A 27681-nucleotide genomic window follows, 5' to 3' on the forward strand; every position below is an offset into this window, starting at 1 on the left:
GACAACACAAACAGCAACTTTAATACGAGGTAAATACCCATTTAATAAAACATTACAAAAATGGTCTGAATCGTTCAAATACTACAGTTGGTAAATAATACTGATCAGTTCTGGCATATTAGAATATAATGTTAAATATCCGAGTTCAGCTTCTGGAGTGAAGAAACATCTTATTCGATTCTCCGTGGCATCAAACGTTTACAGCAGCTTGATAGTCTGTTTTGTAAGCTAAAGTGTGCTTATTCTATTCTGCCATTCCTCAAAGAGGGATAAACATTGTCAAGGCAATAAAAGACATAAAAATTATAACGCTTAACCCAGTTAAAATCCTACAACTTACAAATGAATAAGGTGGCACAAGCAGCACCATTGCAGCTCAATTTGAAAAATCCAGCCAGATAAATCGAATTTGATCACCGGCTGGGGAGAAATACAGTCAGATTATACTGAACAAGAGGAAGTACCCTGCTCATAGTCCCATAGCAGTTCTTGTAAAAATGAAATACTGCCACTTAATTAACATGCAAATCTGAGTGTATCACATTTCCCTTTTGGATAGCAGAAATTCCTAGGAGATTTACATACAAATTCAACTCTAGCACCACTTGAGCTCATGGCGCAGATCAGATAAACCAAACTACAGCATCAAGTCCAGTATTTAGTAGTACAGGCTAATTCATGGGGTCCACCCTGCAGCGTTGTACGTGTACAGTGTACACTTCCCCTAAACACAGACGTCCCAAGCTGTATTGAACATTCCTGATGTTTTGACTCGAAGGCCTGGAAAATATTCAAAAGAAAATCTAAGCATGTCCCAAATATGCACACCATATAAACGTCTGCGTCCTGCAGAGGCTGTTTGGACACTCAGTTCCTGCGTTCGTCACACTGAACCATTGCAGGTGGTAGAACAAAACTCAATTGTCAGCTGGTTTGAAGTAAAAAAAGGAACAGGAAAATGAACAGCAAAAAATGAACAGTGAGGAAGGACACTGTGATAAGAAAAAAAAAAGATTTGTTAAGGCGTTGGAGCCCGTACATGTAGTGTGTGTGTGTTGTGCGAGTGCTGTGAAATACTGCGTTGCAAATAACAGTGACTTTCAGTGCTGTTTGTGATACTTTGTGTCAAAATAGGGTAGGATTGCACATACATTGTGCTTTCAGTTTAAAACAAAAGGGTAACTGACCTCTAAAACGTTATGGCTTGTTAAAAAAATAAGTTACAAAAAGTTAAAAGTGCTAGGAGTCCGTTTTTAATACAAGAATGCCAATCTCTTCGTCCTTGGGATGTAAATTCTAGGGCATTGCTGCAGCTCGTAACCATCTGTTTTAAGGTGACAGCTTGTCTTTGAGTTGGTGTGTCACATACAGGTGACTTCTGCAGCCCCATCGTCTGGCTCAAATCCTCCCTCGTCTAGATGGGAGAGTGCACTGGGATACCCTCCTCCAAACACAGGGAAACCGCCGATCCCCCCTGAACATGGAGACGACAGATCTGTGTTTGTAACCTCCACACCTCGACTCACAGAGTGACTGGACACCTCTCGCCGCGTGGATCCCTTGAAGGGAAAACAAAAGGGTTTTAAAAAACAGTTGTGATATAAAGCTAAATTACAATAAAATAAATATTAGATGAAAAACTTAAACAATGTTGTCATTTTAGTATCATAGATATACTATGATATTTTGTATTTGACTTTATATTTTCTAGTTTCACTTTAATTTGAGTTAAAGTTTTAGTAATTTTGTAAGTTTTTGTCATTTTATTAGTTTGTGGGTTTTTTGTTAACACTTTACAATGTCTAATTTGTCAACATTTGTTAATGCATTAACTTTTAATGTAAAATTGTTGGTCATTTAAGCTTGTCATTTTATTAGTTATTTTTAAATATTACTTTGTAGGTTTCATTTATTTACAGTGAATAATTGTATTGCTTTGGCGTTAACTTAAACTAAAACCATTAAAAAAATAATGGTTAAATAAAATAACTTGTATTTATTTTATTTAACCTTTCTTTATATATAATATAACTTTTTTTATTTCAGATAGTTGCCATGGCAACATTTCTTATTTATTTGAACTTGAAGTAGGCCTATTAACATAACTAAAATTACATAAACTAATAAATAAATATTATTTAAAAACTATATAGACATAAGGTTTCATTTGTTAACATTAACTGCATTAATGTTCATTTCAACATTTACTTAATACATTTTTAATATCAAAAGGAGTATTTATTAACGTTAGTTAATGCTGTAAAAACCTATTTGGTAACACTTTACAATAAGGTCTCATTTGTTAACATTAGTTAATGTATTAACTAACATGAACTAACCATGAGCAATACATTTATTAATATTTGTTGATGTTAGTTAAAGGGGTGGTTGCATGCGATTTCACTTTTTTAACTTTAGTTAGTGTGTAATGTTGCTGCTTGAGCATAAACAGTATCTGCAAAGTTACAGTGCTGAAAGTTCAATGCAAAAGGAGATATTGTCTTTTAAAGTTCTGGCAGTTTATTGCCTACAAAAACGGCCGGTTTGGACTACAACAAGCTTCTTCCCGGGTTGGTGACATCATAAACCCTTGCTATTAACATAAACACTGCCCCCGCGAACACGCAACAAAGTGGGCGAGGCCACGACGCAGTCATTACGAAAGAGAGAGAGGGCTGTTGCCGAACTACAAACTACATTTGGTCATCTAACCAATCTAAGACCATTGCGTTTTTTCGGAGGGATGGGCTTCATAGAAGCAGGAAGCAAACGAGCCGTTCAAAGGACAGTGGAGACAGCGGTGTGGAATAAAGGTAAAATATAAGAAAAATACGGCGTATTAATACGGCGGAAGTATTAAGACATGTTATACTGCAACCAAGCCTAGAAAAAAAAACACGGAACCACCCCTTTAATGAAAATCCAGTTGTTCATTGTTTGTTCATGTTAGGTCACAGTGCATTAACTAATGTTAACAAATACAACATTTGATTTTAATAATGTTGAAATTAACATTAACTAAGATTAATAAATGCTGCATAAGTGCAGTTCATTATTAGTGCATGTTAACTAAAATAGTTAAATAATGTTATCTAATGAAACCTTATTGTAAAGTGTTGCCATATATTTCTATATAAAATATCATTGTTAGTTCATGCTAGTTAATGCATTAACAAATGTTAACAAATTAGACATTGTAAAGTGTTAACAAAAATTACACTTATGCAGCATTTATTAATCTTAGTTAATGTTAATTTCAACATTATTAAAATCAAATGTTGTATTTGTTAACATTAGTTAATGCACTGTGACCTAACATGAACAAACAATGAACAACTGGATTTTCATTAACTAACATCAACAAATATTAATAAATGTATTGCTCATGGTTAGTTCATGTTAGTTGATACATTAACTAATGTTAACAAATTATTATTGTAAAGTGTTACCAAATAGGTTTTTACAGCATTAACTAACGTTAATAAATACTCCTTTTGATATTAAAAATGTAATTAAGTAAATGTTGAAATTAACATTAATGCAGTTAATGTTAACAAATGAAACCTTATTGGAAAATTGTTACCTTTTATTAAATGTCTATATATTTTTTAAATAATATTTATTTATTAGTTTATGTAATTTTAGTTATGTTAATAGGCCTACTTCAAGTTCAAATAAATGAGAAATGTTGCCTTGGCAACTATCTGAAATAAAATAAGTTATATTATATATAAAGAAAGGTTAAATAAAATAAATACAAGTCATTTTATTTAACCATTATTTTTTATGGTTTTAGTTTAAGTTAACGCCAAAGCAAAAAAATGATTCACTGTAAATAAATAAAAATTAAAACAAAAATAAATTAAACCTACAAAGTAATATTTAAAAATAACTAATAAAATGACAAGCTTAAATGACCAACAATTTTACATTGAAATGAAAACGAAAAATTTAAAAATAAAAGCTAATTGTTAATAAATACAATAATGCTATATAAATAACACTGGCTTGTTTGAAAATAAAAAAAGTCTCTCACAAAAATAGACTGTAAACAATGGCATTTAATTATTTCTGACAGACGGTGTTACAAGAAAAGAAATGGATTTGCCAATGTAATTGATTGAGGTGACACTGTTAAACGGGTACTGTACCTGGTTGTGCTGTGGTACCGATTGGCCTTTGACAGGTCTTTGTAGAAAAACAACTTGCTTAGTGGCAAGATTCCCTTCGCTGCAGGAAAGGAAAAACAGTCAGCTTTGGAAACGGTGATGGGGTGTAAATAAACATAATCATCCTGCTTGTACTTTGAGGGTCCCACCTGTCATGGCGAATAATTGGGGTGGGCAGCACACAGGTGAGAAGCCAGCCGAAATCTGCTAATGTGTGGAGCAGAGGACCATAGTCGGTCTTCACATCTGAACCCTGAGACACAAACCATCAAGGAGAACATAAAAATGCCATTCACAACACACTTAATGTGATAATGTAAAACCTTTCAGACATTTCATACATGCAGTCACACCTCTATAACAGTCCACTGTTCCACTACAATCGTGTCATTGGCAGGTGGCGCTGTGCTTTTCTCCTCATAGACAAACAGCCCCTCTAGAGACCTGGGCACTGGCTCACCTGTAAAAAAGACAGGATACTGTAAGAAATAGTATATGACAAATCACAGCTAGATTTGACATTATGTTTGTACATGTATACCTGTATATTCATTTAATTGTTCAAATACCTAACCTAAAGCATGAGCAGTATTAATGATTTCCTTTTAGCATGATTACTCAGATCTGAACGTTATAAGAGAGCAATAATTTGTAGGTCTCATTTAGCCAGTGCTGGAAGTGTGTCAATGACCTACAAAAGATAATGAAACTGAACTACTTTAGGACAGCAAGACAAATCCATGTGCACCAACATGTATGAGAGGACAAAGAGAGAGTGAATGAGATTATAGAGCCAACACTGAGAACATGCATTTAAACATTTTCTGTATTTTTGCAACTAAACTAAATAAATAGTTCATTACATTTTCGAATATTCCCTTTCACATAGTGCATGTTTGTGAATGTAAATGTTCTGCAAAGTCGAAAGTAAACGATAAATAAAGTGACTGTCTCCCAAAAGAAAGAATCGACTGTGAACTGTCAATACGAGTTGTTTGTATTTAGAATCACACTTCGTGATGGTTCTACGCCACTAGAAAAGACATTCGCATAATGCCCGTCAATGTTGTATGTCGTCAGCCCGTGAACAACTTGACCATCCCTCAAAAACGTCATTTTACTGACGACTTGCACTTGAAAGATAGGTCAGTACTCAGTTCATTTGGACCAACTTTCTCCTCAGAATCACAACCTGTAAGTATGAATAATTATTGATGTATATAGTTTCTACTGGTAAGCAGCTGTGGACTTGTCTGGCTAGTCTGGATAGTCCTTCAACCAATCAGACCCCAAGAGGCGTAATCAACGAGCATAATTCAAATGACTCTGTATACAATTGGATAGTCCTTCAACCAATCAGACTACAAGAGGCGTGATCAACGGGCAACAACCCATCACTTCTCTATCCGTCATCGTGTTAAACCCGCCAATAGCGCGCCAGGTGGATAAGCCAGTCTGTGATTGGTTCCCTCAAAAGTGTAACAGAAGCAGTAGAAATGAATGTACAGGTTGCAGGGCGAAATCAAATCGCCGGCAGATCAGGCTGGGTTTACCCAGTCTAGCTGTGGGCCACCATTACCTAAAAACTGTGTCTATTAATGCAGACTGATTGTCATTCTTACTAATTTGAGTAAAGATAAAGGATGGAGCAAGATTTGTTTTGCAAACTTTAATGTTACATCAGTCATTCAAGTTAGTGCTCGGCTAACGTACTGTATGTGCTGTTATTGATACAGTTCCTGCATATGCACCGCAATAAATTAGAAATCGTCCATGGGTTTATTGATGGACATACACTTGTTAATGCTGATGGTGAGGAATTACGGCAGCAACATCTCATAATGTACCTCAAACTGAGTAGCGCATCACTGAGAAACGTCCTGCTCAAGTTACACTTGTGATGGAGGTTCTGGTTGAAAAAGTTCTTCCAATGTTTCATCATCAGACTCGCGCTCGGATTGATATGGTAAAATTGAAGTCATTGTTACTGTCAGTGTGTACAATCGCTGAGGACTGAGGAAGCCCCCGGATGCAGCTGAAGTTCAGTTATGATAATGGGCGTTAACTTCTGACACGCGCTGTAACCAATCGTAACAGACTGGGCCATCTGGCCGAGCAGAGCAAGCTCACGGAAAGGAGGGATTTAGAGAGACAGATTCATCCATCAAGTCTGTTTTTTGACCTTTGATGCATGTAAACCTGTTGTAGGAGACCTCCAAAACAAAATTAGGAAACTTTAAAATAGCGTAATAGGGGCACTTTAAAATAAAGAGTTTTGAATTGTAATAATATATTTCACAATATTGCTTAATTTATATTTTTTAAACAAATAAATGCAGAGCCACATGCAGAAAAAGGTATATTGTGGCCACAAATTAAGAATTAGTTCCCATGATTTATTAATTAATTCCCTCATTTAAGTAAATCATGGCCAAACTAATTTGTTACCTCATTTCGATTTAACTAAAACAAAAGAACAAACTAGAACAACGTGGCCAAGATTTAGTAAATCGAGGGAACGAATGGTCAATTAGTGGCCACGATATACACCCCCCCCCCCTGCATTTTATATGCGGGGCTACGTAGAAAAGAGACTTCTTTCAAACATATCGAAAAAAACCTCTAAATGTTTTAATTGTAGCGCATGTATGCATGCATGTGTATTTATGTATATGTGTACACAGAACACACACACACAGTACATACAGAGGGTATAGAAAGAGTGAGCCCAGATGTCACAAACACCCACACACAAACACACATCTGATTTAGCTCCTATTAGCCTGGTGTGAAACAGGAAGCACGGTCGTGAGGTTAGGGACGCGAGACTCTAAATTTAGTTCTGGTGGGAGACGGGAGAAGGGAAACATGGCTTTAGTTAAAGACAGAGAGATGTGGAGGGTTTCAAAAGATGAGGATGAAGAACATGACTTCTGAGAGTGAAAAGATGTACTTGGAGAAAATGTCCTTGGGAAGAGCTAAAGAGGATGTTAACATCTTTCTTTCGCAATCAGAGAAATTAAACATGGCAGCCAGATGAACAACCAGCTCAAGGAACCACTCAAACGACAGTCAAAAATAACTACCTTTAGGTGTGTCCCAGTATACAAAGGAGTCGACCAGTGACCATCCCTTGCGGTAGTAAGCTGCGGTCAGTTCCAGCCAATCAGCTTCCAGGGCACTGACCACTTGGCCCTTTCTGGACACGCGCATGGACAGCGCCCCCTGGTGGTAACAGCAGGCGAGAGAGTCCAGCGGTGCACAGCCCGGGGCCCAGGAGTGAAACAGCACCAACAATCTCAGGTCTGAAAACGACAGTGACAGTTCATGCAAACTAGAATGCAAGCTCAAACTTACTGGCATATTTCAATAAAATAAGTCAATGATCATTTGTCTGGCTGTCAACAGACCAAGCTCAATTTAACATTGAACATTGGTCTGGGAAGTCTGCTATGTATTTTCTATTGCACAGGAGGCGTGATAAACGAGCTTAAATTAAATGACTCTGTATGCAATTGGATAGTCCTAGGCAACGACCCATCGCTTCTCTATCCGTCATCATGTTAAACCCGCCAATAGCGCGCCAGGTGGATAAGCCAGTCTGTGATTGGTTCCCGCAAAAGTGTAACAGAAGCATAAGAAACGAATGTACAGGTTTCCAGACTGAGTTGCAGGGCGAAATCAAATCGCAGGCAGATCAGTCTGGGTTTACCCAGTCTAAATGATCATTGCTTTAGGAACCATTTTTATTAGGTCAAACTAGCAGTCCATCTACCATAAATGATACGTCTAACGGGGCAGAGAAATGAGGTACAGTACTCGTGTTAAGACGCTAACAGCGTCTGACAGATCTTAATCTCACTTCACTTGTGGCCCCAAAATGGTTGACATGGAGAATCGAGCGGCTGGTATGATGCCCAGAGGGTGAGGAGGCACTGCGGCTCCACAGAGGGCAAAGATATTACAGGGTTAAACCAAATTTAAACTGACACCACTAAAACTGAAAAGGGGGGGAAGAAAAAGACTCTTCATTAATCTGAATAAGGTTACATATAGGTTATACAGATTGGTTATAATTTTAACAATGCTATATTTTTGTCATTATGGTAAAAAGAAACTTCACTTAAATTTAATTTAGCTTTTTGATTTAAGGCTAAAATGTGAACAATTATTCCAATCATGCATTATTGGGTGAATCTCAAAGCATTTACAGTTCATCCGTGCAGTCAAACATCATTGTATCTGATTTAAAAGTATATATATATATATATATGAATGATTGAGACTTCAGATGGTACATAATGAGGTTAGAGGAGAATCTCACCTGGGCTGTAGCTACGGCCTTCTAGATCTCCGTCTCCGGGCGGTGTGCGAGGTGGGGTGCGGGACGGGGACCGGCAGCCCCTCCTGGGACTGGGCACTCTACCATTACACCCCCCTCCTCCAGCCTGTTGAAGCACTGATCCCACAAACCTCACACCACCCCGGGCATAGCTGTTCACCTGAGGATGCACACACAACAAAACATATGGTTAGCATTAATATGCATGTCTAAACCCTCCCTGAGGAATTGAAATTTATAATTTTTTGCAGAAAGAGACCAATGAACCTTAAAGTCTGAATGAAATGAAAATTCAGTTCTTTTTTTAGCTCATCATTTTAATCAAAATGTCATAATTCAATATAAATGGACATAGCTTCTCCAATCATTTAGCCAGCGTAAACCCCGCCCCTTTCATACAATTAACTGCAAACTCACAATCAGATCTGCCTCCAACCAATCAACAACCAAGAGATAAAACGTCCCCACCCTACATTTTCTGCTTTTCCAATACTCTGTTATTCTTGGATGTACATCACAATACAGAAGAGAAAAAAAATTGTCACTTCAAATTTGCCAGACATGCATTTTTGGGCACTAATATTACTATGGTCAATATTACTTTTTGCCAAATCTGATTGTGAGTTTGCAAGAAATTGGACTGTGATTATCATAATTGTGCAGCCCTATTAAATATAACTAGCACTATATATATATATATATATACACATGAGGTTGTAAATTCTTTAAATTTTGTTTTGTGCATTTTTTCAACCCATTTATTTTTATAAAAGCAACTTTATAAACCTCATTCAATGGAAAAAGTAAACAATATTTCTAGTAAATATAAAAATACATGGCTAAAATAAACGTTTGTTTTGTGGTTGGGAAAAAACGGACCCTGTCTATGAGCAGTTTCACTGTGTCACTGGTCAGAGATTCTCCGGGCAGTGGCCACTCCTCCACTCGCAGCACAGGCAAGCTGTCAATCATCGGCACTGCATGATTACTGCAACCACACAACACAAACAAAAACACATCAGTTGAGGCAGTTGTGTTTTAAACTCGCTGCATGAAAACATTATGCATATTTTATAACTGTTGACATTTGCTATTCTTCACATGCCCTCCATTAGCAAAGTACAAATTTGCTTAGAGGTTTAACCCTTCTGCCCCTAACTGACCGCATCAGCGGAGTTTGAAAATCAATGATTTAACAGACAGCTATTCTTTATGAAGCCAACCCTAAAACTGATTTCAGACATCACAGCACCATAACACCACATTTAATGATCTGGAACTGATTCAAGTGAGCTTTAGATGCAAGCAAACATTTAATGACTACAATGCTTACTTCTTGGCAGAAATAGGATCATTAAAAAGCCATATATAAATAACTTCCTATTAAGCCTATTTCTAGCCCATCAGACAGCATTTTATTCTTTCAAGCAACCACTGAATCACACCGACAGTACTGATGGATATCACAGGATGCAAAAATACTTCTTTGCTGCTTTCCTACAAGAAATTACAGCATTTAGGCATCTTTGTAGACAGGAAGTTAAGCAAACAATGGATGTAGATATGTCTGGATGCCACTGCCTGAGAAGGCAGCTTTTTGCGGGTTTCATTGCCATAGTCTCTGCTTGAAAGCGCATTCAAGCTTATGCTGACTGGATGCAGACATCATTCATACAGTATTCACAGGAGTTGGCATTACACAGCTCAGTGTTTTTCACACCACAATACTGATAACACACTACAACTGTCCCAGACTTAACTTTTGAATAATTTATTGTCACCTAAAGCATCATAGTTGAAATTAGCCTGTCCTGTTCATCCACTGCTGCTTTGCAGGTTCTCATTGGTTGCTGAAAAACTACACTGTTGTCAGGGCATTTTTATAACTTAAATTTAACCCACATCTGCACCCTAGTCTGACTTCACACAAGCCCCGCCCACTCTAGCTAGACTGTCTGACCTCCCACTACTGATCTCATTAAATATTCATGCTGACTCATTAAAAGTTAATTATTATTTACTTGGAAGGAGCTGGTCTGGGTTTTTGGGGGTCCAGAATAGGCGGTGCAATGATGAGGTATGCACATGGTGAACATTACCTTGATCGTGGGCGGAACAGAATGGCCCTGTAGAGCAGGCTGCAGGGCAAAGAGCGGGTCCGGCCCACTGAGAGGATGATGGGATGCAGGGCGGCCAGTACATAGCCTTGGGTGTAGTAGGACTGCAGGGCATGGGGCAGCTCGCACAGCGAGGACAGATACTGCACTGTAGGCCGACTGCCTGTGGAACACAGTAGAACTAAAACTTACAATACACTCAGCGAAAACCACCACCATATAATGCTAAAAGACATTGGCAGAATACCACAAGCTGTGTTAATATCGCCAAGAGCCGCCCTTTTAGAGAGCAAAGGTTTATCTGATAGACATGTAAAGTGGCAAATCACAGTTTATTTTATTATCTGTGTGGGTAGTTAATTTTTTATGGGTGGGCAAATGTGAAATTGGATCTAACATTTTTCCAACTCCTGAAAATTGTGTGAAGAACAAGAACACTCTTTAGAAAGCACCCTGTCAGTGTGTCCAATATACAGTTCATATGAGGTTCATCTGAGTCTGACGGTTCTCCACAGCTGATATTATATTACATGCATTGTTCTAAATGTGGCATGCACATTACTGTTTAAACATATGGGGTCTGAAAAACTATTAAATGTTTTTGAAAGAAGTCTCTAATGCTCACCAAGGCTGCATATATTTGATCAAAAATACAGTAAAAACAGTAATATTGTGAAATATTATTACAATTAAAAATAACTTTTACTTGAAATAAATATAAATGTAATTTATTAGCTGAATTTTCAGAAGCCATTACTCCAGTCTTTAGTGTCACATCATCCTATAAGGTGTGTGTGCGTGCGCCCTTATTATTATCAACGTTTAAAATAGTTTTACTGCTAATATTTTGTGGAAACCATGATACTTTTTTTCAGGATTCTTTGATAAATAGCAAATTTAAATAAACAGCATTTATTTCAATGTATCCAATTTAATGTGTCCTGGCAACATATAAAGCAAGTTTTAATTTCTTTTCATTTCAATTTGATTACAATTAGCTAAATTTACTATGTGAAAATGTAAGTTTTATTGAATCCAAATCATTGAATACCTTAAAGTAGTAATAAAATCATTATAATTACTTATTATATTTTACCTAATATTTGTGCAAATCGTTATGCTAAATATTTTGATTTTGGGGTGAAATATATAACACCACCATGCTGTCGTAATGCATTTCTGGAATATTTGCCACATTTCCTTCACACTCTCAAAATGCTTACTTCCATACACAAGACCTCTTTTTCCCCCAAACCCTTTCTGGGTCATAAAATATCCCATAAATTCCTTTCCTCTACCTCCTCTTTCTCCCTCCCATATCCCAGTCTATCTGTTTCTCATTTTCCCTCTGCAGCTTTCACACCTTCAAACTCTTCTTTTCATTCTCAGTTTTCTCCATGTCTTCTTCTCACCCTTTCCTTTTTATTCATCCATTCTGCTTTTTCTCTTTTTTTTTATAACCGACACACACAGTCTCTATGGAGAACAGAGGCCTCTGTGTGAGAGGTGACAGGAGGGGGGGGGGTTCAAGGGTCTGGGACAAATTGCAGGCCTTTCTAAGGTCTGTGTCTCTGTGAACGAGCCACCGCTCTCCCCAGCCCCTGGGGGTCGTTGTGTCCGTGGTGTGTCTCTGAAGCTCAGATGTGAAGGACGGACATGTATACGTGCCTGTTAAAGCCCTTTAATGGCCACAGACACTGGGATGGGGAAACGTTCAGTATAGCTGCCAAATCAGACTTGGATGAGAATTGAAAACTCAATCCCGCTCATATTTGCTGTTTGAGAAAGTTTTCAGAGAGTAGATATTAGAGATGCTCCGATCAGCATTTTTGGGGCCGATCACCGATCACCAAGATCATGATCTGCCGATTGCCGATCACTGCCGATCACAGAATGGCAATCTTTTATCTATAATCTTGCAGAGTTTGCACCATTTGTAGAAATGAAACTAACTCTAAATTAACTGAGTCAAGATCTTGAAGAACCACCAAGTGTTTATTTTAGAAAATGAGATAACTTAAGACTATTGTAGGCCATCTTTCCCAAATAAATGTATATAATAAATGTATATAATTCTCACCTAAATATTTGATCATGCAGTGCATTTTTGTTTTTAAAAACAATTTTTCAGGTAGGTCTAACATTAGTATTGAGGTAAGAAATACTAAAGACATTTAATAAGAAATCAAATGTAAATTAATATTGGTCTTCCCTGAATAAATTAAATTAGATTCATCCTTACACTTAAGGTTGCAAAAGTTAGTCATTCAAGAGCAGTGGGTGTCATAAAGGTTCAACACAAGACAAAGAGAAACTCAGAGACAGCAGCAGTTTATTCGACAGCTGTCACTTTAAGAGTGAACACGGTTACGGTTACATGCAGTTGCACAAATGTTCACTCGCGAGTCACGACGGGGTTTACGTGCATACTCGTCAAGACGGTCATTTAGTACATACATATGTGTGTATCTGACCATTTCAGCGCACTTTGTACTCGCAAGCTTTTTGTGAGATGGCCTGTGTGTGTGTGTGTGTGTGTGTGTGTGTGTGTGTGTGTGTGTGTGTGTGTGTGTGTGTGTCCAGACCGTGCGCGCGAGTGCGGTTTGAACACTGGCAAGACTTAAAAATAAATGCAAATGATAAACTTTAGTGACAATGCGACACTGCCTCGATTGTGCAAAGTGGCAAATCCTGTGTCAACTGAGCACCTCGATTTTAGTGCAGATGCGATGCGCTGATGTGAAGCCATTTGAGCATTTTGAAAGGGAGAGAGAGCGCGCGCGCACGCTGTGATTCACGCGCGCTGTTTGTGAACTTATGTCCCACAGAACGTTTTCAAATGACTGCGAAAGTTATCTAATATAGAAATATGAATTGTACCTCACCTTCAGCATTATAATTATTTTACCCGCACTGGAAAGAGAATGAGACGGTGTCGCTGCATATTATGCCCTAGCTCTCACAGCAGGCGCGGGGTTTATGTGTCGTCAGCATGCGATCGGTTCATGAGATCGGCCTTTTTGGAGACCGCCGATCAACCATCCCAAAGCGATTATCGACCGATCATGATCGGTTGCCGATCGATCGGAGCACCCCTAGTAGATATGTGGTCCAAGAGATCGTCTCTCATGTGAATTTTAAAATTCGGGTCTGCTCCAGTGTGGGAACCGAAAGACTGAATGTTTGCGTGAGTATGTTTGTGTTGTGTGTCTGGTGGAATGTTGTGTTTGCGAGGCTGAGTGTGTGTGGCATGGGGCCAGGCCTCCCTGTGAACAGCAGCTCTTTGTGGACACAGGAAGTGTGTTGGGGGGGTTGGGGGAGAGGAGGGAGACGTCAGGGTGATCTTCTGTAAGAGGCTGCAGACAGGAGGAAGAGAAGCCAACTAAACGGTAGCACGCTATTGAAGAGCCGCTTGGAGAAACCTTAACATGGGCTCTGTTCCAAAACCTAGTGGCCGGCCTTGCTGTTTGCTGCCTACATAGGCAGCATCCTAAGTGGAATGGAACTTGGAAATGTAATGCTGTACATGAGCAGCAACAGTTTGCATCATAGAAATAGCACTTGACTAAAATTGTCTTCAGTAACCTTTTTTAATAGTTATTTATAAAAGTTATAATAAAAGATTTTGTTTTGCATTAATTTAAGAAGAGAAAGCATCTTGGTAGTATTTACGATACTGAATTTTGTGCTGAATCTGATATAATTTTCTAAAAATGTGCACCCTTCCATCCAAAAATAATGTTGCAATGCAATAAATTATTTATGGCCTAAAAATAGGATATATTTTACATTATGCAAAAAAAATCTCTCTTTTATTGTTTATTTTGGTGTAAAAGACCAAGGTGTGCAAGGTCATACTACCGGTAGTTAATTTCAGTTACAGGCCTTGAGATAACTTCTTATTCGGGTTTTGCTAGATTAAACTACATTGACCTTCAAATCATTTTAATACTCATAAATCCATCAACATGCCAGTATGAGATTAACCAAAAGGGAGATTACACCAACATACCTTACATGGAGTATCCAATTCAATGCTCTGACAATAATGTTGTATGCTTTCATTTAAAGGAATATTTCACTCAATTTTAATTGTCATCATATACTTATGCACACTTATGGAGAAGGTGAGAACATTATGAATTTCCATTTTTGGTTGAACTATCCCTATAAGAATATTAAAGACTCCTAAATGGACAGGAAAATTGATGAAGGTTCTTCAAATGGTGATTTAAGGCCAAAATGAGACATTGAAACTAATCCCGTTTTCGACCTGACAGCAATGAAACTGATCCAATGCAGAGATTAAGGCCACTCTTAATTCTGTCTGCTTCCTCTGCAACATGAACATCTGGCTTCAAGCATCAAGCAAGCTCCTGTGCATGCCAATAGCCTCACTGATGTATAAAATGTCATATTCATTTCTAAATCTGACATTTTTTTCATTTTATTTTTAATAAATGGTCTTTTTAGGGGTAGGGGAGGTTGTAAACATTACAGTACTTTACATACAGTCTTTGTTTTCTTGATATGTGACTCCTTTAGCACATGATCAAAAGTCATTCACCAAGTCTCATCCAAATGATACGTAATCGAGTATCCACGAGAGCCACGCACACAGAGCACACCAAACTTTGGACCTTCCCAGCAGCACCCAAGTAAGAGGAAGCAGTACCCTGGAGGAATATCCTTTAGCTTCCCTCTTGCACAACAGACAAGACTTCTAAGATTATCTGACAAAACAGTTTACACATTACAGCCTTACTTAAAAATGAATGTTCTTTATTTGGCATCTATGGGTCCATGAAGACCATCAATGGAACCATATATATATTCTCCAAAAGGTTCTTTATAGTGGAAAAAAGTTCTTTAGATTATTAAAATGTTCTTCAAAGTAACACTAAGACAAATCCATAGGAATCCAAATGGTTCAATAGCTGTGAAAACCTGTTTTGTTTTTACGAGTGTAGAAACCAGCATTGTGCCTGTCCTGACATGAGATGCAGGACAAGACAGGTCCAAGTGAAGAGTGCATGCATGGAGTATGCAAGCTAACAACAACAGTGGGATTTTTTTTTACAAGTGATACAGTTCTACCGTGATTTTAGGTAGAGATGGGTGTACTTGCAAAGATTAGGTCTTGCAAATGGCTTCAAAGAAGAACCGTGTTGAAAGGTATAGCCACATCATCTCGTAACCCTTCAAACACTCACAGACACACAGCCGAGCAAGAGTTTCCACAGGTTACATTCGATTTGCAGATAGAGCAAGGCAAAGAAGCCTGTGATGCAGATCTGTCTAAATAATGCGAGCGCTCCGGTGAGCAGTGTCAGACACCGTCGCTTCAGGCATCTGTATACCAGGTGTTCTCAGGAATGAAAGGCTAGAACAAAGGGGGTTCTGACATGCCAATTGACTTTTTTCTCAAATCTCTCACTACCGCACTGCAGACAAGTTTATGTTTAGATTTTAAAAAAGTCCAACATCTGGCTGAAGATGTGTTGTACAACCCCATATCAGAAAAAGTTGGGACAGTATGGAAAACGCAAATAAAAAAAAGAAGAAGTGATTTCTAAATGTACTTTGACTTGTATTTCATTGCAGACAATATGAACACAAAATATTTCATGTTTTGTCTGGTCAACTTAATGTAATTTGTAAATATGCATCCTTTCCTGTCATTCAGACCTGCAACACATTTCAAAAAAAGTTGGGACAGGAGCAATTTAGGGCTAGTAATGAGGTAAAATGGTTAAATAATGATGTGATTTGAAACAGGTGATGTCAACAGGTGATTGTAATTATGATTTGGTACAAAAGCAGCATCCAAGAAAGGTCTAATCCTTTAGGAGCAAAGATGGGCCGAGGATCGCCAGTTTGCCAACAAATACGTGAGAAAATTATTGAAATAGGGTAGGGTTGGGCGATGTCCCCTAAATTGGCAGTTGACGATGTTTACAGTAAAACATCGTGATGGTCGATGATATCGTCGTTTGGGGGGGGGGGGGGTAATTAGGTAAATAGGTAGATAATATACTATATCTATATCTCTTTACATAAATACTATTTTCTACTTAAAACTATCATTTCGTTATTTTTACTGACCCAAATAATGACTCGTCCGCTAGATTGCATGTGAGGGGGAAAAATAGCTTCCTTCCACTTAAGAGTTGAGCTCTTTATATTTTAATATATCTCTTTACATAAATACTATTTTCTACTTTTAAAAATTAATTTCGTTATTTTACTAACCCAGTGTTTTGTATGTGAATGCTGTGTCACGTGAATATTACCACAGGAGTGAAGCACAAAGCTTTGTTTAGCCTACAAAGGAAATAATGGTCAGAGAGCTCTTTTTCATTCCGTTTTGTGATCTGGATCTGGTCAATCGAATTTCCGTGAATTTTAACAATAGGCCTAGTCCATTTTATCCCAATGGACATGGACATCTCGTTTCTTTTCCCAAATCTTCACTCACGTCGCACCCATTTTCGCAGGGGATTATAAACGTTTCTTCCTTTTCGTTTGCTTATAATTAAGTATATTATAACTATTCACATCTTTTACTGTGGGAAAGTATAACAAAACACTGTGGGACGAATACTTTTTTACTTCAAATTTTATTTAACACAGTTTGTTCTTGTTATTAAACTTAGTAAGGCGCGTCAAGTTTGGTTTATTTGAATAGCGCATTTCAAACACACGCCGGTGATTTTGGTTTCGTTTTCTCTGGCAGTGAATAATCAAACATTGCCTAAATGTCTTGACCTTGTGGAAGATAAAATCCGCTCTTCAGACATTTTACAAACAGTGTTGCCTTGCAACATCAGGAGAAAACATGAAGATGAAGATATTCGAGAAGTTGTCTATCCAGCTTGTGTCCCATTCCTCTCAAAGCGCAGAGCAGTAGGCTATATGACGCATCTTTGCGGGGAAATAGTATGAATCAAATATTATTCTAACTAATATTTAATTTTCTTATATTCTTGAGGTAACCATTATTTACTGAAAATCGTTTAAATGTTTTATAGGCTGTGTTGTTTCACTGACGGAAGTGCTGAAATAAACACGCATGCTTATGGATGTTTCAGCCTCAAATTATTTCAAAATGTAGGCTATATATATCTGGCATAGACTACAGTATTTAAAATGGCATATATGCATTAGTTACATTCTCAATTTAATTTACAGAGCATCCCTGCTAAGTTTTTAGTTTAACTAATAATATAGAAGCGGATTAGTGTGTGTCGCACTCGCAACGGGGGCGTGGCATCACGATGGTCGTCCATCGGCACAACCCTATATTGAAATGTTTACAAACAATGTTCCTCAAAGAAAGATAGGAAGAGATTTGGATATTTCACATTCAACAGTGCATAACATAATTAAAAGATTCAAGGAATCTGGAGGAATTTCAGTGCGTAAAGGACAAGGGCGCAAGCCTAAGCTGAACAACCGTGATCTCCGATCCCTCAGGCGGCACTGCATCAAGAATCGTCATTCATCTATAAGCGATATCACCACATGGGCTCAGGACTACTTTGGCAAACCTTTGTCAAGTACCACAATACGTAGTTACATCCACAAATGCCAGTTAAAACTGTACTGTGCCAAAAGGAAGCCCTATGTTAACAGTGTCCAGAAGCGCCGTCGACTTCTCTGGGCTCGGAGGCATCTGGGATGGACCATCACACAGTGGAAACGTGTACTGTGGTCAGATGAATCAGTATTTCAGGTATTTTTTGGGAGGAATGGAAGCCGTGTGCTCCGGACCAAAGAAGAAAAGGATCATCCAGACTGTTACCAGCAACAAGTCCAAAAGCCAGGGTCTGTCATGGTATGGGGTTGTGTCAGTGCCCTTGGCAAAGGTAACTTACACTTCTGTGAAGGCACCATTAATGCTGAAAAGTACATAGAGATTTGGGAGCATAATATGCTGCCTTCAAGAAGACATCTTTTCCAGGGACGTCCATGCATATTTCAACAAGACAATGCAAATCCACATTCTGCACACATTACAAAGTCCTGGCTGCGGAGGAAGAGGGTACGGGTACTTGACTGGCCTGCCTGCAGTCCCGACCTGTCTCCAATAGAGAATGTGTGGCGCATTTTGAAGCGCAAAATGCGACAACGAAGACCCCGTACTGTTGCCCACCTTAAGACTTGTTTGCAGGAAGAATGGGACAAAATTACACCTGAAACACTTCATCACTTGGTGTCTTCAGTCCCTAAACATCTTTAAGTGTTGTGAAAAGGAATGGCAACATTACAAAGTGGTAAATGCTTTTCTGTCCCAACTTTTTTTTAAATGTGTTGCAGGTCTGAATGACAGGAAAGGATGCATGCATATTTACAAATTACATGAAGTTGGCCAGACAAAACATGAAATATTTTGTGTTCATATTGTCTGCAATGAAATACAAGTCAAAGTAAATTTAGAAATCACTTCTTTTTTCTTTTTTTTTGCGTTTTCCATACTGTCCCAACTTTTTCTGATTTGGGGTTGTATATAAAAATATGACTTATTGTTCTGTTATATTGAGGCTTTTCACGTTGACCAGATGAAAACAAGCCAGGTAGCCTACAGATTTAGCTCAGTTTCAGGGAGAGCAAATAATTTGCTTCTTAATCTTCTAAAGTGGTGGATTTGAGGCCTGGGCAGGTGGAGACACGTGACCTGCATACTCAACATAGACTACCATTACAAAAAGCACCCTCACAAGCACCTTTCTTTAATCTTAAATGACGAATGGGACACCCTACGGTCTTGTGGACTTAACGGACACGCAGCGACCATTGTAAGTCCACAAGACCGAAAGTGCACATGAAGTGTGCCATTTGGGACAGGGCCTTAGGGTCGATATGCGCCCTCGATGCGCACTTCTGCCGAGCCCGCACTGGTGTGAGCTACGCAGCCGACTTCTTCCCGGCAGTCAAAGTGGCATAACGTCGTGAAAGTGCGGACTCAGACGAAGACCGTGAGGGTTTAGGGTGCCATTTGGGACAGGACCTTAGTAATCCTGAAGACCTTGATTAGCTTCAGGTGTATGGCTAGGAGTTATAGCCTAGTCTCATTCCTGCATAATGATCAAGGAACTTTACTGCCGTACCATGGGTGCAGCGGCGCAATGATATTATGGTGCGTTCAAGTCCTTCTGGGATATTCGTATTTACAAGGTGAGAAGTCGTGTTTACGAAATCATGTGCGTTCAAGTCTCTTTGGTCGGCGCAAGATGGCAGTGTACCTTCTTGTAATGAATTTCACGAAAATACAGCAAGGTTTGTTAACTCTGCTTATAGAAAATGAAGAACAAAGAATGCGCATCAGCTGAGTTTTAATCTTTTACGTTTTTTAATTAAAGGTCCCGTTTTTCGTGTTTTTTTGAAGCTTTGATTGTGTTTACAGTGTGCAATATAACATGTGTTCATGTTTCATGTGTAAAAAAACACAGTATTTTTCACACAATTTACTTATCTGTATACTGCTGTTTTCACTGTCCTCAAAACGGCTTGAAAGATTTCCCTGTTCTATGAAGTCCCTCCTTCAGAAATACGTAACGAGTTCTGATTGTGCCAGCGGTTCCCGTGTTGTGATTCGACAGCAGCTTACACACGTTGCCCGGGAAGGTCACGCCTCTTACCATAACGGGGAGATGAACGCGCTCAAACTACAGCCCCTGAAGGCCAAACAAAGGTTATTTGACTCCGGGATGAAAATAACAGCGTCTGAACGACATGGCGACAAACGCAACCGAACCGAACGCAACACTTCCTCTTCTCCACGAGGGAGCAACAAGACCACGCCCCCTTTTTCCGCGTATTCTTGTGGGCGGAGGTTAGTCATCAAACTGTTCTACTGACGTCATTAAAGCAGGGAGTACAGGGATGTAGTCCAAACCGGCCGTTCGCTGTAGGCTTTGAAAGGGAACTTCTGTTAAATAAAATATCTCGCTTGGCATTGAACTTTGAGCTTTATAATTTTACAGGTATTATATATGCTCTAACAGCAACATTACACACTAACTAAAGTTTGAAAAATGGGATCACGAAGAACGGGACCTTTAATATATGAAGCCACTGTAAACTGTACCGTTATATATTAGGCTAATTGTTATATTACAACGCTAGCTTACTTTGTTGTAAATGACAAAGCCTGACAGTGTCACTGCTAAATACCCGTTATTCAACTACAGACATTGCATCCATTGATTCCTCCATGTTTCTCACTGACACGCCCCCAACTCGTACAGATCGGGGCTAAAAGAAAATCCCGAACTTCCCACTGGTATTTACGACTTCGTGGTGGCGTTCATGTGCGTAAATACGATATTTACGACATGACTTGAATGCACCATTACTCAGCGCCTGAAAATAATAGGCTAACTTCTGTCAACATAACCAACGTGACAACCTGCTTGCACAGAGAGCATACTGGGGACTATTTTCAGGCGCTGCGTGATATCATTACGCCGCTGCACCCATGGTACGGCAGCAAAGTTCCTTGATCGTTACGCAGGAATGAGAGAATAGTTCCTAGCCATATCGGTCTAGAAATTCGCAACCTTTTATTTTCTGTCTGTCTTAGTACATGATGTAACTATACACATCACAACATATATATAGGAAAATGTTGGCGTTACTTTGTCACTTATTGAGCAGTAGGCTAGCTGGAGCCATTTACCTCCAGTCTTTGTGCTAAGCTAGGCTAGTGGTGGGTGCGTCAGAGAGTTATGGCACACACGGAGGTGAGAATGGGATGTATGGACTTATCTAACTCTGGGGATATGGTGAGTAAGCTAAAGTCCCAAAAAGTTGCCGTGTCCCTTTAAACGACATCACGCCGAACAGGAAGGCTAAGCTCATTCCTCTTTTACAGCCTCGTTATGCTTATAATTGTGCTCTTATAAACTATTCTATCTCAATCTTTCTGGGAAAATGTTTTTAGATAAAAACTGAAAGAGTTGTAGAAAGCTTAGTGGTGGTGACGTTGAAGTCGTGTGACTGTGGTGTAGTTCATTATAGTCTACCTTTAGCTTTTCACTTCTGGCAACTGCATTTTTAATGTGATAAATATCTTGATGGACAAAACGTGCAAGTATCATGAACTTTTGTTGATCACAGAATTCAACAATCCAAAAGTCTATGGACAAATCCTATTGGGTTTTTGACGAGGGACCAGTGTGATGCTAACTGCTTGTTGGCCTAAGTGACGTCATACCTGCACCACTCTATTCACATTTAAATATTGTTCAGCACACATAAACAGATAGCCTAGAAATCTAGACGCACCCTAGCGGCAGCAAATCTAATCTGCCGTGAGTGTAGTCTAGCAACTCTCGGTAGACCTGCGAGCTGGAAAAAACAAACTCTGGTCAGGCCAATCACATCATGTAAAGAGTCGGTGGGCGGGCTTAACATAATGACGGCACGTCACGGCAGAGTTGCGGCGGTTCCGACCGCTAACGGGGTGCTACTTGTAAAAAGCAAAGAAGCTGGCGAACGGCGGTCTTTCGAATCGGCTTTGGCCGCGACTCTGGAAGACTTTGAGTTAAAGGGGTCATAGAATGATACATGCACTTTTACAAGTTGATTATACAGAAATGTGTGTTGGCAGTGCCTGTACACAACCATCCTATAATGATAAAAATACATCCAGTGTATTTTTTTAATATCCTTATATATTTTTCCCTGTCTCAAATCGAGCCGTCTGATCGTGTGACGTTACACGGTGTACGCCCCTCCTAAGATTGTTGATTGACAGCAGCTTTTCAACACAGACCCGCCCTGAGCGAGCTGTCATCAAGGCGTCTAAGCGATTGTGGTGTTGTGTTGTTGGGTGTAATAACGAACACAGCAGTCATTTTGATGTTCCTAAATCCGAACCACTGAAGACCCAGTGGCTGCTGAGTTTTGTTTTAGAAGGGAATATTCCCCCCGATCAACGTCAATGTTTGCGCGAATCATTTCTCAGCAGACTGCTTTATAAACGATCGTCAGTATAAAGCAGATTTTGCTTATAAGCTGCTCTTGAAAAAAGGATCGTGTTCCTGCTGCACCTCAGGCAGATGTGAGTGTAACGATTTATTAACCTTTATATTAATCTTTGCAAATCGCTTGCACGCTTCACGATGAATGAGGCTAAAGTTTACAGGGTAAGTTACATTACGGCATGCTTTCTGTGTATGACGTTCTCAATATAATTCATAATCCCACGTTTATAATGAACAACGCGTTATGTTTGTTATTACAAACTGTGTAAGTTACTCGGGTGATAAAGTTAACGTGGTAACACTACACTAAGCTTACTTTTGTACATGGTTTATAACGGTGTCTGTTACTGATTAAGAAGTAATGTAAAAAAAAAAATCTTATAACATAACATCAATCTGTCAATGAACTAATACATCAGTAAACACATAGCAACTACGCTACTCTGCCAGTACAAAGATAGATCAAAGTGACATGACGTTAACCAACCATTCAGAAACGTCCTGTTCGAACTTCGTTGGGTTCGTCATCTGTTCCTGGTCCGACTCCGGTTCAAAATGATAAGGTTGCTCAGATGTGTCCTCAGAGACTCCCGTTGCCATTATTTCTCGAAAATATACCCTCAAATGTGGTCAAGGCAAAACTCCACGTGTGTTGTGGTGTTGTGTCGGGTCGAACCGAACGCCCCACAGAGCAGAGGGGGCGGGGTGAGCAAAGCTCATTATCATTTAAAGTCACATACACTGAAATGACTTGCCTAAAACTAAGCTGGTTTTGACCAGGTAAAATGAGTGTTTTCTTACAATACTAATGAGAATTTTTAATTAAAGTATATTACAAACTTTTCATTTAGACACTAAAGAATCATATTAACTTGTACAAAAATGTCATTCTATGACCCCTTTAAGCTTTTCTTTGAGAAAAGAACGAAGAACGGCACTGAAGTCATTCTTAAGAAAGGAATATGTCTTTGGAGTTTTGCCGACTGGATACGGCGAACGTTTAATCCATCAACTAGCTTCACTTCACGTTGCTCTCTGGTTGGTTGTAGCGCTATCCAATTGCATGCAGAGGGAATTTGAAAGACAACCGTTTGTCCCGCCCCTCGGATTGAGCCCTGCCAATGGTGAGTTCCCAGACCCAACATCTTGATGTGGGTCTGGCTTGTCAGGCTAATAAACAGAAGCTCAACCGAACATACTTGTCACGCAAGAACAAACTTCATTGTTTGCGGTGTAACACGCGAGAATGAACCTCATTGGTTCTCACCATAGACAGTAAAAGAAATGGACAGAGCGAGCCCATAGACTTCAACGGAGATAATTGAAGTCAGATAGAAGCACTCACTTCCTGATGGCTGAGCGTACTGCGCAGCCTCAGACTGAGCTTGACGACGTAGATGTGACGTGAGCAACCTGTCCGACAGTGGCAAGTCTTCTAGTAGTTGTGCAACGTAAATCTGAATCACCGAATCTTGCAGAGACAGAGAGGGTGAGCAGGAGCAACTTTTGATGAATAAAGCAGGATCTGCAACATCTCTATCTGCGTTTATGCCTCCACGACCCCCCGATTGCCTCATAGACAGTAAAGGATTGCCTACAGGCTTCTCCTCGGGTCTATACGGTAATTTGCTAAACAACGCGACACAGTCGCGTGGTTATGACGCAATCGTTAGCCTATATTTTACAAAAACAGCTTCAACGGGGCGATAGTGTAAGATACAAGGTAATGGAGCCTTTTATACATTGTCGTGTTTGTTTAGAAATAAACAATGGACGAATAGAGTCTTTAAACGCCTCAGATGTAAAGATATTCACTGTCAAAGTGAGGCCAAAATGAATGGGAGTCAATGGGATGCTAACAGCAGGTGATGGCTTGGTTAGCAATGGCCGCGCCATATGGAAGGTACGGTTTCCGGGAGCTGGATTACCCCCTTGGTTCTCACATGTCAAGTGAACATGCTTGAGCTTCCGTTTACCACCTAACTTAAGGGGCATGTTTATGAATGTTTATATGTGAATAAAAGCCTAAATTCAATCTTCAAATCATATGGATTCGTTTTTCGATCTCTTAATGAACTTGTTGAAGCTTCAAAGTGGTAGTTGCTGAGTAGGCTATAGAAAGCGCTCAGATTTGATCAAAAAGTTCTTAATTTGTGTTCCGAGGATGAAGTCTACGGGTTTGGAACGACTTGAGGGCGAGTAATAATGACAGAATGTGCATTTTTGGGTGAACTAACCATTCAACGAAAATATAGTCAACGCACATAGGCCTACTGAAATACGGTCTGGAGCAGAGCACGTGAATGAAATGGAGCAAATGAAGTCTCCATGCTCAAAGCGTCAATCTGTAAATCATTCCAGGTTTTCAAAATCCATTACGTAGATTTCATTTCCCGCTCCCGGCTAGCTAGCGAGAAACTAGTTCCGCACCCACTATAAAACAATCCGCAACTTCTCCAGGCAAAATAACACTCCAATACACTGACTATACTATACTAATTTGATAAATGTGGGCAGTACTGTCCTGACTGAGTAAGAATGCACATGGTTCCTTCAAACCAATAAAAAGGCGCTTGTGGGAAATTCAGATAGTGGAAACTGTTGCACGGAGGGAGTCATGAATGTCATCTTGTGCTGCCGGTTGTGTGTCTCAGACGCCGTTAATGAAGGTAAAAAAAACCACTGACCTATTTCCACGTGTTATGAGGCTTCAGCGCTGTTGCTGGGTAAAACGGTATAAGCTCTCACGAACTCCAGGACACATAACGTTACCAGTTTTCATGTTTATTCAGACTAAACCTATCGGTCTTTACACTTTTTTTTTAATATCGGTTATTCTTAAATGAATAACGTTATGTGTCTTGTTATATTTATATGTGACTGGAAGCTCCAATAAGGTAAATTCCTTGTGTGTGCAAGCACACTTGGCATTAAAGCTCTTTCTGATCATGCAAGTTTGAAAGTGAAAATATGGTATTTGCTCAAATCCTAGTGAGCTGCCTGCCTAGGGAGCATTTTTGGGCATCACTGGCACGTGCCACTATTATCTAGGCAGATTACGTTACTAGATTGTGTGAGGCAGCCGAAAGAACAACAGCTCTTCTCATTCATTACTCCCTTGCAAAATGAAAAAGTACCATGGAAGGCGTAAGTTTAAGCAAAACATACCATTCTTACTTCTTGTTAGTACTCTAAAAAGCTTTCAGAAGTTTATTTGGCGGCTAATACCAAGTTAATGCAGTTGTATTGTATTAAGAATAACGGAAATAACTACTATTTTAATGGAAACTATGGTTACCATGCCATTTTTTGTAATCGAACTTCACATCCAAACTTTTGTTTACCTTCCAAACTGAAGTCCAGAAGCACATACTCGTACGCGGTGTCTGTTTTGGTCTCAACCTGTGGTCTTTTTAAAGTGGAGTAGATTTTCCCCGGGCTGCTGTCCTCCGGGTCCTCCAGTTTCCGTAGTCCGCATCCCATTATAACGGGATCTCCAGCACACGCAAGACCGGACACGGGGCGACCCACTCGGCCACACAGACAGTGGACTCCCGTTCCTGTGCTTAGTGAGTTTGCTCCATATTCCTACAACTTAATCCTTTGGGAGTGGCGCTGAAGCGAGGATGACGTGCAGTGTGTCCGATCCCCTTTAAGAAAACGGCTTAAGTCTCAATGAACAAGCAAAGATCACCAAGTCCTGCTGCGAGAGGGTTTATGAAACAAAATATTTCTGAAGTTGATGTGCTGTAAAGAAATCCAGATTGTTTTCTTTAAAATCGCTACCAGAAAAACCACATCGCACCCAGTCTCCCTAAATGGCTGCGAAATATTAAAGCAAAAGTTGTAGTGGGCTGGAAGCGTGCTGAAATTAATGAAGGGGCGTGGCGAAGGAAGAACGGGATTGCTGAATAATTAATCAGGGTGGTGCTGCATATTAATAAGGAGGAGGGGCATGCATAAATCATAAATGTTAAGGCCTACTAACTACATACAGTACGGTTGCGTTTGGATATTCTGGTAACCAACACATTTTTTTTTGGAGCATTTTTTAAAACACAAATTAATATGTTCAGTGATGGAGATTAAGAAAGAAAAACGATAACTATAACACATTAAAACACTTTGAGACTCACTATTTTGTCCTCAAATGGTTCTCTTAAATTGGCTATTTTTATTCTATAAATATTAAAATCACCTTTTCTATAATTATAATTTTTATTAATAATTACTATAAAAGAATGGAATAGTCCTTTTTTTCTCCAACAATAATTAATTCATCCAGACCGCTTTAATCCTTTGTGCAGGGTCACAGGAATGCTGGAGCTAATTCATATTAATAATTTTAAAATGAATTGGTGAATAATTCATAATAAATTCAGCAATGAAGCAAATGGCTTTTAGGCCACTTTCTGGCACTTTAACAATAAAGCAGGCATGGAAACTCTATAAAGTGACTTGAAACCACTTTAAGTGAAGACCATAGCACTAGAAACATCTGTTTAAACTAAGCGGTGAGCTAAATTTGTTCACCATACCAAACTTGTGGAGCTGAGTAGAAAATTATATGTATGAGCATGAGCGATAGACTATTTTATTTTAAAGATGAATGTCTAAAATACTTGATTTACTAACCACATGGCTATTTAGGCCTATTTAAAGAAGTTTATTTTAAGCGTTATTGTATTTTATATATGCTCATGGCTTTCATAATTTCAGTTACCTGTTTGAAGTCTACAGACTTGGGAGTGAGATATTGTGTCATTTGTGGGCCTTACTGTGTGTCGGCAGCCGTAATGCAGTCCTAATGTTGACGGGGTGTTTACAGGGCATCTGGATCTTATTTGTGCATTTAATAAGTAGCACACAACTGAAGCACAAACATAGACACCACTGTGGCTGAAAAACAAAGATAGTACATTTTCTCTTACATAAGAAATAAGAGCATTTTGTTAATAAAACAGAACAAAAGAGAGAGAAGGAAGGAAGGGGGCCTCTAAATAGGGGGAGCAGAGGAAAGCTAAGAGACAACTCAAATCCATTAACGTGTGTATTATGTGGCT

The 27681-nt window shown here is 39.2% G+C and overlaps 1 protein-coding gene across 1 annotated transcript; it reads right to left on the bottom strand.

Annotated features, from left to right (window-relative positions):
* Window positions 1-20: 20 nt before the first annotated feature.
* Window positions 21-26469, bottom strand: rftn2 (raftlin family member 2). Its single transcript, XM_079821655.1, has 9 exons — window positions 25963-26469; window positions 10611-10791; window positions 9391-9499; window positions 8494-8671; window positions 7256-7474; window positions 4523-4629; window positions 4319-4422; window positions 4152-4230; window positions 21-1559 (listed from the first exon to the last, which is right to left on the bottom strand). The coding sequence occupies exons 1-9, from the start codon at window positions 26099-26101 to the stop codon at window positions 1362-1364; spliced, it is 1314 nt and encodes a 437-aa protein (XP_079677781.1). The 5' UTR covers window positions 26102-26469; the 3' UTR covers window positions 21-1361.
* Between the last annotated feature and the right edge of the window lie 1212 nt (window positions 26470-27681).

This window comes from Gobio gobio, assembly GCF_949357685.1.
Source record: "Gobio gobio genome assembly, chromosome: 7".
Lineage (NCBI taxonomy): Eukaryota > Metazoa > Chordata > Actinopteri > Cypriniformes > Gobionidae > Gobio > Gobio gobio.